This window comes from Pleurodeles waltl, chromosome 9 (genome assembly GCF_031143425.1).
Source record: "Pleurodeles waltl isolate 20211129_DDA chromosome 9, aPleWal1.hap1.20221129, whole genome shotgun sequence".
Lineage (NCBI taxonomy): Eukaryota > Metazoa > Chordata > Amphibia > Caudata > Salamandridae > Pleurodeles > Pleurodeles waltl.
In genome coordinates this window covers 788820957-788837050 of record NC_090448.1, presented here as the reverse complement: position 1 = coordinate 788837050, position 16094 = coordinate 788820957, and the positions used below count along the sequence as shown (strand labels likewise).

Below are 16094 nucleotides of genomic sequence, written 5' to 3'. Positions count from 1 at the left end.
ACATGGTCTACGCCTCACACATTTACTAAGCACTACTGTGTAGACGTGCTATCCGCACAACAAGCCACAGTAGGTCAAGCCGTACTAAGAACTTTATTTCAAACTACTTCCACTCCTACAGGCTGAGCCACCGCTTTTGGGGAGATAACTGCTCACTAGTCTATGCACAGCATGTGTATCTGCAGCTACACATGCCACCGAACTGAAAATGTCACTTACCCAGTGTACATCTGTTCGTGGCATTAGTCGCTGCAGATTCACATGCGCCCACCCGCCTCCCCGGGAGCCTGTAGCCGTTTGGAAGTAATCTTCAACATTTGTACATTTGTAAATATATTACTTAAACTTTATTTTGTACATACTTATTCATTCCATTGCATGGGCACTATTACTAACATACACAACTCCTACCTCACCCTCTGCGGGGAAAACAATCTAAGATGGAGTCGACGCCCATGCGCAATGGAAACAAAGGAGGAGGAGTCCCTCGGTCTCGTGACTCGAAAAGACTTCTTCGATGAAAAACAACTTGTAACACTCCGACCCAACACCAGACGGCGGACTGTGCACAGCATGTGAATCTGCAGCGACTAATGCCACGAACAGATGTACACTGGGTAAGTGACATTTTCATTTCTTAATTTATTTTAGAACCCTCAAGGTTTGAGGTAAGTAAATAAAATGCAAGGTACTTCACACAGGTAAGTATAGAACTTTGCTTTAAAACAGTAGCTCACACAGTTTTGGTTAAAATGGCAAATAGCTATTTTAAAAGTGGATACAGTGCAAAAATCAACAGTTCCTGGGGGAGGTAAGTTTGGTTAGTTTTCTCAGGTAAGTAAAGTACTTACACAGTCAGTTTCCTGGGCATAGGCAGCCGACCGTTGGGGGTTCAAGGCAACCCCAAAGCGACAGCACCAGCAACACAGGGCCGGTCAGGTGCAGAGGTCAAAGGAGAGCCCAACACACATAGGTGCCTATGAAGAACAGGGGTCCTCCGGTCCTAGTCTGCTTACAGGTAAGTACCTGTGTCCTCGGGGAGCAGAGCAGGGGGGTTTTGTAGAGCACTGCGGGGGGGACACACACAAGCCCACAAAACACACCCTCAGCGGCACAGGGGCGGCCGCGTGCAGTAGGCAAAGTAGGCGTCGGGTTTGCTATAGAAAGCAATGGAGGGACCCTGGGGTCACCTAGGAGATGCAGGCAGGCCATAGAGGGGCTTCTCAGGCCAGCCACCGACTGGGCTAGGATGAGGGACGCCTGCTGGTCTCTCCTGCACTGGTAGGTGGTTCCTCTCGGTCCTGGAGGCTGCGGGTGCAGTGCTTGGTCCAGGCGTCGGGTTCCTTTGTTACCAGGCAGTTGCGGTCCGGGGGAGCCTCTGGATCCTCTATGAAGGCATCGCTGTGGGGGTGCAGGGAGGTCGACTCAGGGTGTCCACGTCGTTAGAGTCACCTGGGAACCGCCTCTGCGGTGTTTGTTGTCCTGGACTCGAGCCGGGGGCGTCTGGTGCAGAGTGTGAAGTCTCACGCTTCACGATAGTTTCTTTATAAGTTGCTTCAAAGTTGCAAAGTTGTTGCAGTTTCTGAACAGTGCACCTGTTCTCGGGAGTTTCTTGGTCCTTTAGGTGCAGGGCAGTCCTCTGAGTCCTCAGAGGTCGCTGGTCCCGCTGGATGCGTCTTTGAGTCTGGAGACAGGCCGGTAGGGCTGGGGCCAAGTCAATTGGTGTCTCAGTCGTCTCTGCGGGGCTTTCAGGTCAGCAGTCCTTCTTCTTTCTTCAGGTTGCAGGACTCTTGTTTCCTCGGTTCAGGGTCGCCCCTAAATACTGATTTTAGGGGTGTGTTTAGGTCAGGGGGCAGTAGCCAATGGCTACTGTCCTGGAGGGTGGCTACACCCTCTTTGTGCCTCCTCCCTGAGGGGAGGGAGGACACATCCCTATTCCTATTTGGGGAATCCTCCAAAACCAAGATGGAGGATTTCTAAAGGCAGGGGTCACCTCAGCTCAGGGCACCTTAGGGGCTCACCTGACTGGTAGGAGACTCCTACTTGTTTTTCTCATTATCTCCTCTGGAACTGGTGCCAAAAGTAGGGGCTGTGTCCAGAGGGGTGGGCATCTCCACTAGCTGGAGTGACCTGGGGCATTGTAACACGAAGCCTGAGCCTTTGAGGCTCACTGCTAGGTGTTACAGTTCCTGCAGGGGGGAGGTGTTAAGAACCTCCATCCAGTGCAGGCTTTGTTTCTGGCCTCAGCGAGCACAAAGGCTCTCACCCCAGGGGGTCAGAAACTCATCTCAATGGCAGGCTGGCACAGACCAGTCATTCCTGCACTGAAAGATTGGGTAAAATACAGGGGGCATCTCTAAGATGTCCTCTGTGTGCATTTTGTAATAAGTCCAACACTGGCATCAGTGTCGGTTTATTATTCTGAGAAGTTTGATACCAACCTTCCCAGTATTCAGTGTAGCCATAATGGAGCTGTGGAGTTTGTTTTGACAAACTCCCAGACCATATACTTAATATGGCCACCCTTTACTTACAATGTCTAAGAATAGACTTAGACACTTTAGGGCAGATTGCTCATGCAGCTATTCCCCCACCTGTGGTATAGTGCACCCTGCCTTAGGACTGTAAGGCCTGCTAGAGGGGTGACTTACCTATGCCACAGGCAGTATTTTGTGTGCATGCATCCTGAGGGGGATGCCATGTCGACTTTGCCTTTTTTCCCCACTAACACACACAGGGGGTCATTCCGACCCCGGCGGGCGGCGGGCGCCGCCCGCCCGGCGGAGACCGCCAGAAGACCGCACTGCGGTCAAATGACCGCGGCGGTCATTCTGACTTTCCCGCTGGGCGGGCGGGCAACCGCCAAAAGGCCGCCCTCGCGCCCAGCGGGAAAGCCCGAGCAACGATGAAGCCGGCTCCGAATGGAGCCGGCGGAGTTGCTGGTGTGCGACGGGTGCAGTGGCACCCTTCGTGATTTTCAGTGTCTGCTAGGCAGACACTGAAAATCATTATGGGGCCCTGTGAGGGGGCCCCTGCACTGCCCATGCCTGTGGCATGGGCAGTACAGGGGCCCCCAGGGGCCCCACGACACCCGTTCCCGCCATCCTGTTCCTGGCGGTTTTTACCGCCAGGACCAGGATGGCGGGAAGGGGGTCGGAATCCCCATGGCGGTGCTGCGAGCAGCGCCGCCATGGAGGATTCTTTGGGGCAGGGGTAAACCGGCGGGAACCGGCAGTTGCCCTTTTCTGACCGCGGCTTTACCGCCGCGGTCAGAATTGCCCATGAAGCACCGCCAGCCTGTTGGCGGTGCTTCCTCCGTCCCCGGCCCTGGCGGTCCATGACCGCCAGGGTTGGAATGAGGCCCACAATCTGCAATGGCAGTGTGCATGTATTAGGTGAGGGGTCCCTTAGGGTGGCACAACACATGCTGCAGCCCTTAGGGACCTTCCCTGGTCACAGAGCCCTTGGTACCACTGGTACCTTTTTACAAGAGACTTTTCTGTGTGCCAGGGATGTGCCAATTGTGGAAACAATGGTAAATTTTTAGTGAAAGGACACTGGTGCTTGGGCCTGGTTAGCAGGGTCCCAGCACACTTCTAAGTCAAGTCAGCATCAATATCAGGCAAAAAGTGGGGGGTAACTGCAACAGGAAGCCATTTTCCTACATGCATTAAATACACACATTCAGTCTGTGTGCACTGGTCAGCACTGAAGATTTTCTTTCTTAACCCGAGGTGTGTTAGTTACAAACACACACATTGCCAGCATACACACTCACTATGTGTGCACTTCACAACACTTTACTCTTCATGTATTGTACTTCATGCAAGCACACATACACCCAGCATGTGTCGTTCCTACACAAGCACAGCACAGTACACATCTCTCATGTAATGTATTCCTCTCATTCATATATACACCCAAGCACATGTACTAACTACACATGCTGCACAATTCTGCTTCATATTTTTACCGTACCCTTCCAAGGCATACATTAAACCAACACAGAGTCTATTCTCCTGTGCTGCGAAGCACTCCACATCTTACCTAATGTAGGCCAAGGGTCAGTTAAGCACACCACAGCAAAACGTTTAAAGTGCTGGGTGAGCCCGTAGGCCTCACTCCAGTGACACATGGTGAAAAGTTCCTGTTCACTACTACTGATCACTACGAGGCATGCTGCCAACACCGCACTTGTGCTGTTTAACACCTAGTGAAGGCAGTAGCCTTCCACCACTATTAGGGTAGCACTGTGGGTGCCCCCCCAAGACAACAATCCATGGGACAGGCCTATGTCATGGTGCACACACCTGATCCGTGCTCACCTATTACAAACAAAATCAGCATTAAGGATTCAGACAACAGTACATTTGGGCCCTCAGGGCAGGGATACACATATTGACCTTGCAGAGGACTTTTCCATCCCAATACTATTATTATGCATAACTACTAATATTGGAGGTATCACTGTTCAGGCATCACTTCCTCTAAATGGAGTGCAGCAAATATTTCTGCTACCATTTGTAAACATTTGCACCTATAAAAATTTCTACTACTATTAGTTTTTCTGTTACTATTACTACTGGCCATACTATCACTTTCAATATTTCTACTGCAGCAAGCAATACTACTGTTAGTACTGGCCATACTATTACCATACTATTACTTTCAACATTTCTACTGCGGCAAGCAATGCTCCTAGCACTATTATTTAATGTACCACAAGTGCTGCTTTGGATGCTACAACTGCTGACAGCACTTACAACTACTACTACTACTTTACCTAATACTTTTAAGTTTTACTTGCCAGGTCATAGACATCTACCATTTAACAGTGCTACATCCCTTGTTCAATCCGTCATAATTTATCTTGTCTTTCCTCTTTTTTCACAAAGAAGTACCTTGATTTAAATTGTACCTATGTAACATGAATACATTTTAAAATACTGCTCTCCTACTTCGCCACAAAGTTGTATATTGACAGCTGTCTTCTAAAATACAACAAAGTTTGTGTTAAAAAAAGCAGGTATTTGGCTTGACATTGATTTATTGTCCATACTGTTTGCACTTTGAGTTATGAGTTGTGTACACTGACCTGTATCTACAACTCCACCCCCAACAGAGCCTTGACTGCTCGACCACAGTTACCACTCAGATTCAAGTGCAGAAGGGGTACTTTGCACAGTTGAGTGGGATCCATAGTAGGTTGGGCCCCAAGTCATATGGAGTAAAAGGCCTTGAGCACCACAGATAGGCCATGCTTGCCCGGTGGCTCTCCAAAAGGGGTTCTGACAAATGAGTGTAGACTTAGTGCCAATAATAGTAGTGGCAGTTGTAAACTGACCATTAATTGCAGCAGTAGAAAAACTTGAACTAGTTCTGTTAATATTAGGACCACTAGTAGTAGCTATCACTATAGTTGTAGTGTAGTACTTATGGTAGTAGTAATACCTGCTGCACTAATATTGAAAATAGCGTCTGGACCAGTGGCACCAGCAGTAGTAGTTGTAATTGTGATAGTAGTTATAGATGTGATACTAACAATAGTACTACTTTTAGTACTTTCCTAGTAGCAGTAAAATTGCTAATAGTACCGGATATCATAGTCACAGTACGTGTAATAGTATTAGCACGGAAAGAGGAAAATGGCAGTCTAGGAGTTTGAAAGCCAGATGCTTTTCAAAGTCACATATTTTTAGGTCTGGCATAAGCCAAAACATTTTAATTTTACCAACATTTTATGTATAAATACTTAATAATAGAGGCTGTCAGACAGCCCTCTTCATCCATTGGTCTGTTGCTGTGTTATTCACATTTTTCGTCCACACACTGGAGCATACAGTTCAGGGTGGTGGGTCAGCGAATGGTTAATTTCACTGTGAGTGACGGCTTTCTGCTTTTTCACAAGGAGCACTGCCGAACACAATGTAGTTTCCTTTGTAGTAGAGACTACAACGGCAATGGCGCGTTTTGAGACTAAAAACTATTTTTTATATTGGCAAAGACATTCCAGCTCCCCCAATATTAAAGTATTACAAAAGCAATGGAAAACAAAACAAGCATTGGCAAAGCCGAAAGGCTGCCTACCAATGCCGACCTGTTGGTTTTGCCATTGCTTGTTTAACGTTGGCAAAAGTCTGCATGTGGGATGCAACACTAGAGCGCAGAAGGAAATCAATGCTGTGCGGCTCATGCACAGTGGCTGTTTACGCACTCTGAGCTAAGCGAAGCCTTATGCATGAGTGGATATGTTCCCCAGCTTGAGCTCCAATTTGATACCAACTGTGTATGGCTATGTCAGTGCACTTAGAGTTCCTGCATTCGGATGTTCTGCCCTTCCAGGACTGGGCACGTGGCTGCAGGAAAGTGGGACTTGGATGGTCAGGAAGCCTTAATTTCACGTCAGGTAAAGTTGGGGAACTTCACCTGCCTTTGTGAACGGTGACTTTTCCCAGCTTCTCTTGACCAAACAGCCAATGTTTACATTTTGCTTGATCCCAGAAATAGTACCAGCAGCACGAGTGGATCTGTTAATAATAGTGTCAGCGGTAGATCAAAACACATCGCTTGTATCAGTAACGATGGAAGAATCGTAAAGTCTGAAAACATTATACCTTTTGATCTCTGTATTTAATAGTATTCAATGTATGCTTTCCTTTTTCCACTTAAAAAAAGTTAATGAAATGTAACTCCGTGAAACTGACCCGATGTAACAGAGCACTTAATGTTACTTTTTATAAGAAAAGACAATAGATGCAGTTCAGTCGATGATTTAGGTAGCAGACGAACTTGGACTTTATGAAATAATTTACCTGGGGCCTGATGTAGTAAGTACTGGTCACCGTTTGCGATCAGCATTATTGTGATCAGTACTTAATTGTACACACCGACCTGTGTACTAGTAGGTCGGTTCATAAAATTCCATATGTGAGCATTCGTCATTTGACTTACCTCTTCAGGAGGGAGGTCTCAAGCTCTGATCACTCTGATTGATGGCCACCGCAGAGATGGGTGGCCAGCAAGTGTCAGCAGCCCGCCATGTCTGTGGTCACCTTTCAACAGACTACATTTTTGTCCTTTTTTTTTTAGAGGAACTCTATCTGCATTTCTCCAATGTTTGTACTAGAGCTGGAATTGATCTACTGGACCACTGACTACTCTCCAACAATGTTTTTTAACTATCACAAAAAGGAAGGGATCCTGAAGGATCCCCTTCCATTTAGTGAATGGCATACTCGGTATGAGGTACTATTTCATTGTTTTGCAAACGGATGTAATTTGGCAGTTTTCAAAGGCCTACGGCAGAAAGGCGTAGCCCAGTTCCTGGCCATATGGGTTTGTGTAGGCTACCTTTCCTTCACTTATAGTTGCTCTGATCACCTTCCTGTGATAAAATAGTCCAGGCATAGTCACGGAGTCTGTCATTTTATACCATCCACCCCCAGTGCAGATACTGCAGCGGTGTGTACACGTGGCATTTGACATGGCATCTGCTCTTCCCGCAGTAGTGTTCAGTAGCTCTCCATATTCATTCACGTGGGTTGACTCCTAGAATTGATGCTGTCCCTAAAATAGGACTTGTTAGTGTACCAGCTCGCCTAGGAAGATCAAGAGTTGTTTTAGAATGACAGATGAAGACTTGGGGAGGGTGAGGGGTCGCTGTTTAAGGAAGGTGGAGGAGGAACTGGGCTAAAACCTACTTGGTTATAAAAGGAAAATATGACTAATTTTGTACCTGTTTGAAAGCTGTGTCCTTTACTAGTTACCATCGAATAATATTGCCTTTCCCTGATTTCTCAGTACAAATAAAATAATGTTGGATACAAAAAAGAGAGATTGGCGGATAATGGAATGAAGGTGAGCTAGAAAGAAGAAAACGTAAAGAATGGATAGTTAAAGGCATGCATGATGTATCCGCACTAAAAGATAGTTTCGTTTAGAGCCCATTTGTGTTTAGCCTCTAACCCTGTGTGTTATTCTCTCATCAGAGATCCAGGAGGAGGATCTGCGGTCTGTGGAGGATGGAGTTTTCGACGTCCACCTATAATCCAAGCACTTGAGATTGCAAGTTCTCTGGGAGCCGAGGCTCTGCAGCCACCATTACTGTTGTGGAGTTAGAATTATGGTGTCACCTTCATCTCCACGGAGCCAAAGAGCCTTCACCTCCATCACTGCCACAGAGATGCTAAACACTCCCTGCAGAACCTGCAGCACAGTCGCTGATAAAAGGCCTGTACTACACTCGCAGCTACAAGGCAACCTACAAACAATACCACATCTCTTCCACTCCTCCTCGGAGTTGAAACTACATCCATTTCCACAAGACTCGCATCATAGCTTCTACCAAGGAGCCACATAACCTGCACCCAAAATATGCAACAGACTTGCTATATCTGAGTGTCAAAAGAACAACAAAACCTCCCCCTGAAGCATTGCCTCATCGTCACAGAACCTGTAACACAGTCATTACCATTGTGCTGTAGAACCTCCATTGTTGCCACTGAGCCATTGAAGGTGCACCCACTTAGTTTCTAAGAGCTATAAACATTTTGTCACAGTGACAGTCGCAGAATATTACCCCCCAGTGCTGAATAGCACAAAATCGTATTTCTCAATTTCGGAGAGTCACAGAAATCGCAACCTTTTACTATAATGGAGCAAGTGATGGTACACTTGGTTCCGTAGATATACCTGCATTACTGTTGCTGCTACAGAGCCACAGAACATGCTCAACCGTCACTGTAATAGAATATTCTCAGAATGAGCCACGGCAACCAAGTTTTTATAACTGCCCCACCAAGAGAATTTGCCTCTGAATTTTTTTTCTTGAAGGTGCAGGTCCTGCACACCTGTGGCTGCGGACTAGGACGTGCAGCTCACCATAGTTCCTTAAAGGACTTACACTGCTGAGTGTTAGTGTTCACGATGGGGGACGAGATCTTCCACTGCAGTTCATGTTCTCCAACAAGCATGGATCTGTAGATGTTTTTTTCCACGTCCCTGGCTTTCTTGAAAGAATCGATACAGGCCCAAAGAAAGACAGAGCATACACCTTAAAAGAGGGCATAAACAATGCAGTGCCTTCCTGTGCATTTGAAGTGAACAACACATCTGGGGAGTATAAAGAGGCACATCTAAGAGACCAAGAGACATTCTTCTGTGGGAAGACTAACCCTTAACGGAGGCAGGAGAGAGACTATCTTTTCCAGTTCCAGAGTTGTGGAAGTCTTGCAGGATGGAATGTGCAAGTGTAGACCTAGAGAAAGACCTCTGCACTCTAGTGTAGGGAGGAGCAACACTGTTCCTTCCTAAAGTAGACCAATGGATAGATACTTTCAAGGGTGGGTGAGGCGAGATATGCTAGGAGATAAAGCTACCCAAGTGTAGAGTAGGGGCAGGGCCTTCCAAAAGTAAACATAAGGGAGAGCCCATGAGAGGGCAGTCCAAGACACAGACCACTCCTTTGACAGATTAGAATACACGCCTTTACTAAGGGCAGATCAAGAGAGAGCACCAAGGGTAAATTAGGAGAGACATTCTCCAATGGGTAGACAGAGACACACCCTCAGAAGGGTAGGGCAAGAGACACATTCTCCACAGGATGAACAAAGAGACACATCCTCTGAACCGTAGACAAAGAGACACATCCTCCAAAGGGTAAACAAAGAAATACATTGATCGATGAGTGAGGTAAGAGACACATCCTCTGAAGAGTAGACAAAGAGGCACATTGCCCGAAAGGTAGATAGAGACATATTGTCCAATGAGTAAGGTACGAGACGTCCTCTGAAGGGTAGACAAAGTTACACATCCTCTGAAGGGTAAACTGAGAGCCACATCCTCCAAATGGAAGGCAAAGAGACACATCCTCCAAAGGGTAGACAAAAAGACAGATCTTTTCAAAGCTAGAAAAGAGGGTTTCAGACCCTCCTAACTATTAAAAGGGAACAGGGTGGGGGGGGCATGGGGGGGGGGGGCTTTCAGAGAAACAGCAAAAAACACACCTTCCCAGGAGAAGATCAAAAGTTAGGTTTTCCATGGCTGGAGGTAGAGACATACATTCTCAAAGGTTTACCACGACTGTTCTAAGTCCAACTGGAGGGACTAACCGTTGTAAGAGAGAGGAGAGAGAATTGGGCATGCTTCGGTGATAGAACAGGAGACAGATAATTTCAAAGGTGAGCAGGAGAGAGACTCTTACAAATTAGACTAGGTAACTCCTTGGAATAGCTGGAGAGAGACTTTCATCTAAAGTCATACCAAAGCTGTGTGACTGAGACACCAGATAACAAGATTGCCCTTGTAGGGGAGAGGACCTAGAGAGCAACCGTCTATTTTAAGACCACACAAAAGTCAATACTCAGTGATGTAAAACTTTCATATCCATCTAGTTTTGAAATTCTCATAGGGAATGTTCTGTCGGACACCACACCGTTTTTGGGACATGTCATGAAGGAGCTATCTGTGATTGCTGGTCCTCTTGCTTGGAGCATTTTGCACAGGGGCACTTCACTAATGTCTTCCGAATTGAGATGGGTCACAGAAGGACCAACTCATGACAGACAGATTGAGTCCACCATTATTAAGCCACGATATATAAAAGCATGCTCATCAGACTCTTGAGAGCAAAGACTGTGTATGTGTCAAAAATGTTAGTCTAAAGTAGAAGTATTGTTTTCCAATGAAGGTGTAATAAATGCAACTGCCTGAAGCATTTAACTACTGCACATATTAATTGTGAGGATGCTACCAAAGAATTGTTTCCATCATCTGTAGGGCAGTTTTATGAGTCATAACGAGTGAGAGTGTGAGATTCGTGCCTGCAGCTGGTCTGAGGTGCTCTCTAACGAGAAATGAAAAACTGGTTTCTGTGGTTCTTCAGTGAACTGTTTCCTACGTCTTGATTTTTACTTGAAGAGCAAGTTGACACAGTAAGGAGGTGAAAATGGCTCTCACTGCATGTGTTTGATTTGGGTGTTTGGAATGTTTAGCGCAGAAGGCATTGTGCTCAGAAAGAAATATTGCTTTCACATGACTATATGTTTGTTTGGTCAGGGCTCTGCCAATGTGAAGTAAGCCTCCCGAGCAATTGCTTGTGTAGGTGAGGGGAGGGAAGGATCTAATATTTAAAAGCATATAAATGCAAGGTTAGGTGGGTTGGGATGGGGATTTTACCTATTGTGCTTCATGTATGTGGGGGTATCTACATGCAAGTGAGTGAGAATCTAAGGAGGTCATTAGGAGTCTGGCAGAGGGACAAATCTGTCTGCGAAACTCCAGATGAGGAGTCCGCCACAGTGCTGGCAGTCTCCGCACTGGCCCCATTACAACTTTCCCACTGGGGTCAGCCCAGTGGGAAAGGTGCAGCAGCATTGTTCCTGGCTCACGATTGAGCTGGTGGCAAATACTTCCACATGAAGGGTGCACCAGCAGAGAGTGCGCATTTCAAAGTTGCTGGGCAGGGGGAACCTGTTTGACTCTCTGCACTTGTTCTCCGCCAGCCTTTTCAGGGCAGACGAACTGCCATGAAATGGCTGGGGGAGAACAAGGTTGTAATCAGCACGGTTGCGCTGACTTCAGCGCCTCCGTGGTGGATTACAACCACGACCACCATCATCCCGTCGGGATCACTAATTCTTGTGGAGACGGCGGTCTTTTGGTGGTCCAACTGCCAAACTCTCAGTTTGACAGTTGGAATGTCAAAACTGCAGCGGTCAGGATCTCCACAGTGAATCTGGCTGTATAGTTACTCCCAGACTCATAATAAGGCCCTACATGTGAACCAGTGTGTTCTTTAGCTTTAGAGAAGAATGTTTGTTCATTGATTACCATATAATGATGTAGTGTGAGGGAAAGCAGTGGGTGGTCCAGTGGGACATATTATTACTTGATCTGAAAAGTTCTGGTTAAGTCTCCTTGTGCTCTGAATTCTTGCACTACACTGGACTCTGGCTGATGTCATCCGTATAGGAGAGTAGTAGTATTACCAGGGCCCTCCTGCTGCACCTCTACCAAAGACGGTAATCCACTTCCCCACCAACAGAAAGTAAAAAAAACATAGGGACCCCGAGTGGAAGTAGACCATGTGATCATCTGCCAGCCAATCGGAGGCCATTACACTCTTCCTGACAGCAGAAAAACTGAATAACCCAGCAGAACCCCCATGTTCTCATCCATTCCAGTGGTCCTCGGAGGAGGCAGGTCATTTAACCTGGGCACTCTAATCAGGTAATCAGAAGCCAGAAACCTTCTCCCTGTCTCGGTCCCAGTATGTCCTCACTCAGGCATTCGTAGATAAGGGCAGATGAAGACAGAGTTACTCCTGTTTGTCCCGTTAAGTCCTGAAACAGGTCCGGTCGGAGAGAACCAAAAATCCCATGTCTTAGATAGCCAGAACCGAATACATTCTCTTGCATGAATCTGAACGATCACTACTGTTAACACACATAGAAACATCCCACCTGCATCAGCATACTCGCACAGCCAATCCCATTCACACCAACCTTACCATTTCTGACTGTACAGGACACACATTGTATCTCATCCTCCTTAGTATATACTTCACAATAACAAATTCGGCTAACATAGCAGACGCTATATTAACCGAGAAACATTGCTGTGCACCATCTCCATAGATATCTTCAACATCTTTGTTCCATCAAGTTACAGCTTTCAACATGTTGATCATTCACATGGAATAAGATGTGGCAGTACAGTCACCCACAAAACCTCTTGGCCTATATATTCAGCAAGAATAAACCTCAATCACATGTTTCAAACGCTTCCCAGATCTCTTTTCACTATTGTGAACTCAAATAAACACATTTCTTCTTCAACAGAGAGGCAGGATCCAGCCCTAGCTTCATTAATTACATTTTTTGATCTTATCATCTCAGTGTCAATCCACTATTTAAAAAAATCCTTAGAGGCTTCACCCTCCAATGTTGATGCAATCACACAGATCTTGAAAAAAACACTCCTCAGCCTCCTGACCACAACAACATCAAACTTCACATCTCACGCCTGACACACATCAAAGACAACACTCTCAGCATCCTCCTTTCTTCGATGCCTGGCTTCACTTGGCTTCCTTTTCTTCTTTCTGGACTCCAGAGATAACACTGACATCTCTCTCAGTATCGCCCACCCTGTTTCAGCACATTTCTTACTTACAAACAACAATAACACTCCTTCCTCCTCAATTCCACTCCCACTTCATCAGCTGCCAATCTCAGGACCTTACCACAGCACCCACCTTATCAAATCCAGCCTAAAGATGTAATTCCAAACTTGACATGTTCAGCTGCACTCTAACATAGATGTTCACGACCCATAGAGAATAACTCACTGGGATGTTTGTAGATATTTGTACCTGAATACTATGCCTGCCGAAGTTGGATTTTATGGTCACAACCACACTTCCTTTTCAAATATGAAACTGTATTTGACCAAGACATCACAGACACAATGGGCCCAATTTACAAACTGCATTTTGTAGTATGTAAATTAGTATTACAGTAGTATCACTCACATGTAATTCACAACACTGCAGCCAGAGACCTCTGTCTCTCCTATATTTCCTGAACAAACTCCACTATGGTGGCAGAGATCTCTCCAAAGGTAAATTTGTATTGCACTAGTAAACATGAGATGAACTTGGGGAGTGGTGGCAAAATGGGCAATATCAATTTACAAATGGGAGGAGTTTAGGGAAATACAAGGAGGGGTTTAGGGAGGGTTGTGCTAATACAATCACACACCCACTAATGAGTAAGACATTTGCTATTCACAAACTATTGTTCTAAACTAGCTCAAAATATAAAGGTGCAAAAGCAAGTGCAAATGCACCATGCATGGCAAACCATTGGTACTGCAACACTCCCATAAAAAATAATGGATGTAATGTATAATTTGCTAAACTGAACTAAAAAATGAAGTACACTTTAAAAATGCAAAGTATTTAAATTAATTAAAACACATAACCTTTCTATTTACTAAATAGTAGTAAAAATAAAAATGCTAGTAAACAGATACATGTGTTTTATCTTTGTGAACCAGGCCCAGGGTGTTATAGTGGTACTTTTTTCAACTGAAGGGTCTTTAGTATGACTCCTGCTGAAAGGCAGCTACCCGCCTGAGCTCACAGGAGATAAATGTGATGGCTGCTGAGCCCCTATTGCAAAGTTCACACTATGGTGCTACGAACCAGCAGGTGTGACAGGGATTTGTAGATTTGAGTCGAACTATGGTGGGGGCTTGCAGAAATAGTAGTGACGAGTAGATTGAGACACAGTGCCAGCTTCCTAGCCGAGGAGGAAAGTGTTTGGGACAACCAGGCCTAGAGATAGAGAGGTAGGAAGTAAAGCCTATGATGGAACAGTGGCATGAGGAACTGTCAATTGAGTAGAGTAGTGAGGGAATGCTCTGAAGTGGCACAACGATGCTAAGAGACGCCAAGAGCTGGGGTAAGGCAGAGATGTAAACTATAGAAGACAATGACCGGAGGATGGGGGATGTATCAGGTTTGATGCTGGAAAAACCACACAGCCAGGACCATACAAGGACACAAAGGTGTGATTACAGTTCCCTCTGCCTTGAAAGAAACAGCAGACAGAGTTTGGTGTAGAAGCCCTGCCAGTATCTGCAAGTGTTTAATAAGGGTGGAGGAAAGTCTATGTTGCTGACTCCAGGCCAAACATAGAGTAGAAGATCCCAGCTCTAAACTATAGTGTAGTGAATCATGATCTTCACTGGGCAACCATGGAGCTGCAAGTCAAAAAAGCACCACATTTCACATATACAAATGAAAGAGACTGAGGCCCATATTTATACTTTTTGCCGCACAACTGAGCCAACGCAGTTGTGCGTCAAAAATTTTACCGCCGGCTAACGCCATTCCAAAGCGCCATGCGGGCGCCTTATTTATTGAATGACCTTAGCCGGCGCTGCGGACTGGTGTGCGTCAAAAAAAATGACTCACACCAGGCAGCGCCGGCGTAGGGGAAAATGGAGGTTGGGCGTCAAAAAATGGGGCAAGTCAGGTCTGAGGCAAAATTCAGGCCTCAACCCGATTTGCGCCATTTTTTTTTACGCCCAACCCCCATTGAAATGACTCCTGTCTTAGCAAAGACAGGAGTCATGCCCCCTTGCCCAATGGCCATGCCCAGGGGACTTATGTCCACTGGGCATGGTCATTGGGCATAGTAGCATGTAGGGGGGCCCAAATCAGGCCCCCCTATGCCACAAAAAAAATACGAAAAAAAATACTTACCCCAACTTACCTCTACTTCCCTGGGATGGGTCCCTGCATCCTTGGGTGTCCTCCTGGGGTGGGCAAGGGTGGCAGGGGGTGTCCCTGGGGGCATGGGAGGGCACCTCTGGGCTCCTTCCGAGCCCACAGGTCCCTTAACGCCTGCCCTGACCCAGGCGTTAAAAAACGGCGCCCATCAGGCTGGGCGCCGTTTTTTAAGGCCTGCCCCCTCCTGTGCGTCAAAATGACGTCACAGTATAAATATGGGGCACAGGCCTTAAAGTCATTTTTTGGAAGGGAACGCCTACCTTGCATATAATTAACGCAAGGCTGGTTCCCCCTTCCAAAAAATGACGCACATGGTGGAACTTTGACGCCCGCGGGGTCGGACGTCAAAGTATAAATATGGGGCAGGGTTTGCGCCGATTGGGCGTCAAAATTTTTTACGCACATTCGTTGCAAACAGAGTATAAATATGCCCCTGAGTGATTACTCCGAAGATTCCGATTGACAGTAGTTTTAATCATTGCCTCAGGAATCGGGGAAAAACATCAGTCTGAATGATTGAACATCATCCCACCATTCACTTAAGCAGTCAGTGTATGACCGAAATCCAATAACCTTGTGCTATGCCTGCTCGTTTTTATTTTTTTTCCCCACAAATCACTAGAAACTCTGATACCTAGGAGTCAGTCATTCAGATAGTCTGAGTCAGGAATGAGATGATTGGGTGAAAGAAAATGGAGCTCCCACAAACCTTTCGGAGGTGGCAGAGGTAGAGGCTTGATCATATGACCAATCATCTCACCAGGACGGCCTGTAAAAAGAAGGAATATACAATTTA

At 46.2% G+C, this 16094-nt stretch overlaps 1 protein-coding gene across 5 annotated transcripts in view; it reads left to right on the top strand.

The window, feature by feature from the left end:
• RASGRP2 (RAS guanyl releasing protein 2) overlaps positions 1-10711 on the top strand; it is a 232704-nt gene extending 221993 nt beyond the window's left edge. For all 5 annotated transcript variants that reach the window (XM_069208004.1, XM_069208002.1, XM_069208003.1 and 2 more), the window contains one exon: positions 7989-10711. In XM_069208004.1, coding sequence (XP_069064105.1) covers positions 7989-8047 — 59 coding nt within the window. In that variant the 3' untranslated portion in view covers positions 8048-10711. The remainder of the gene's footprint in view (positions 1-7988) is intronic.
• Positions 10712-16094: the final 5383 nt, after the last annotated feature.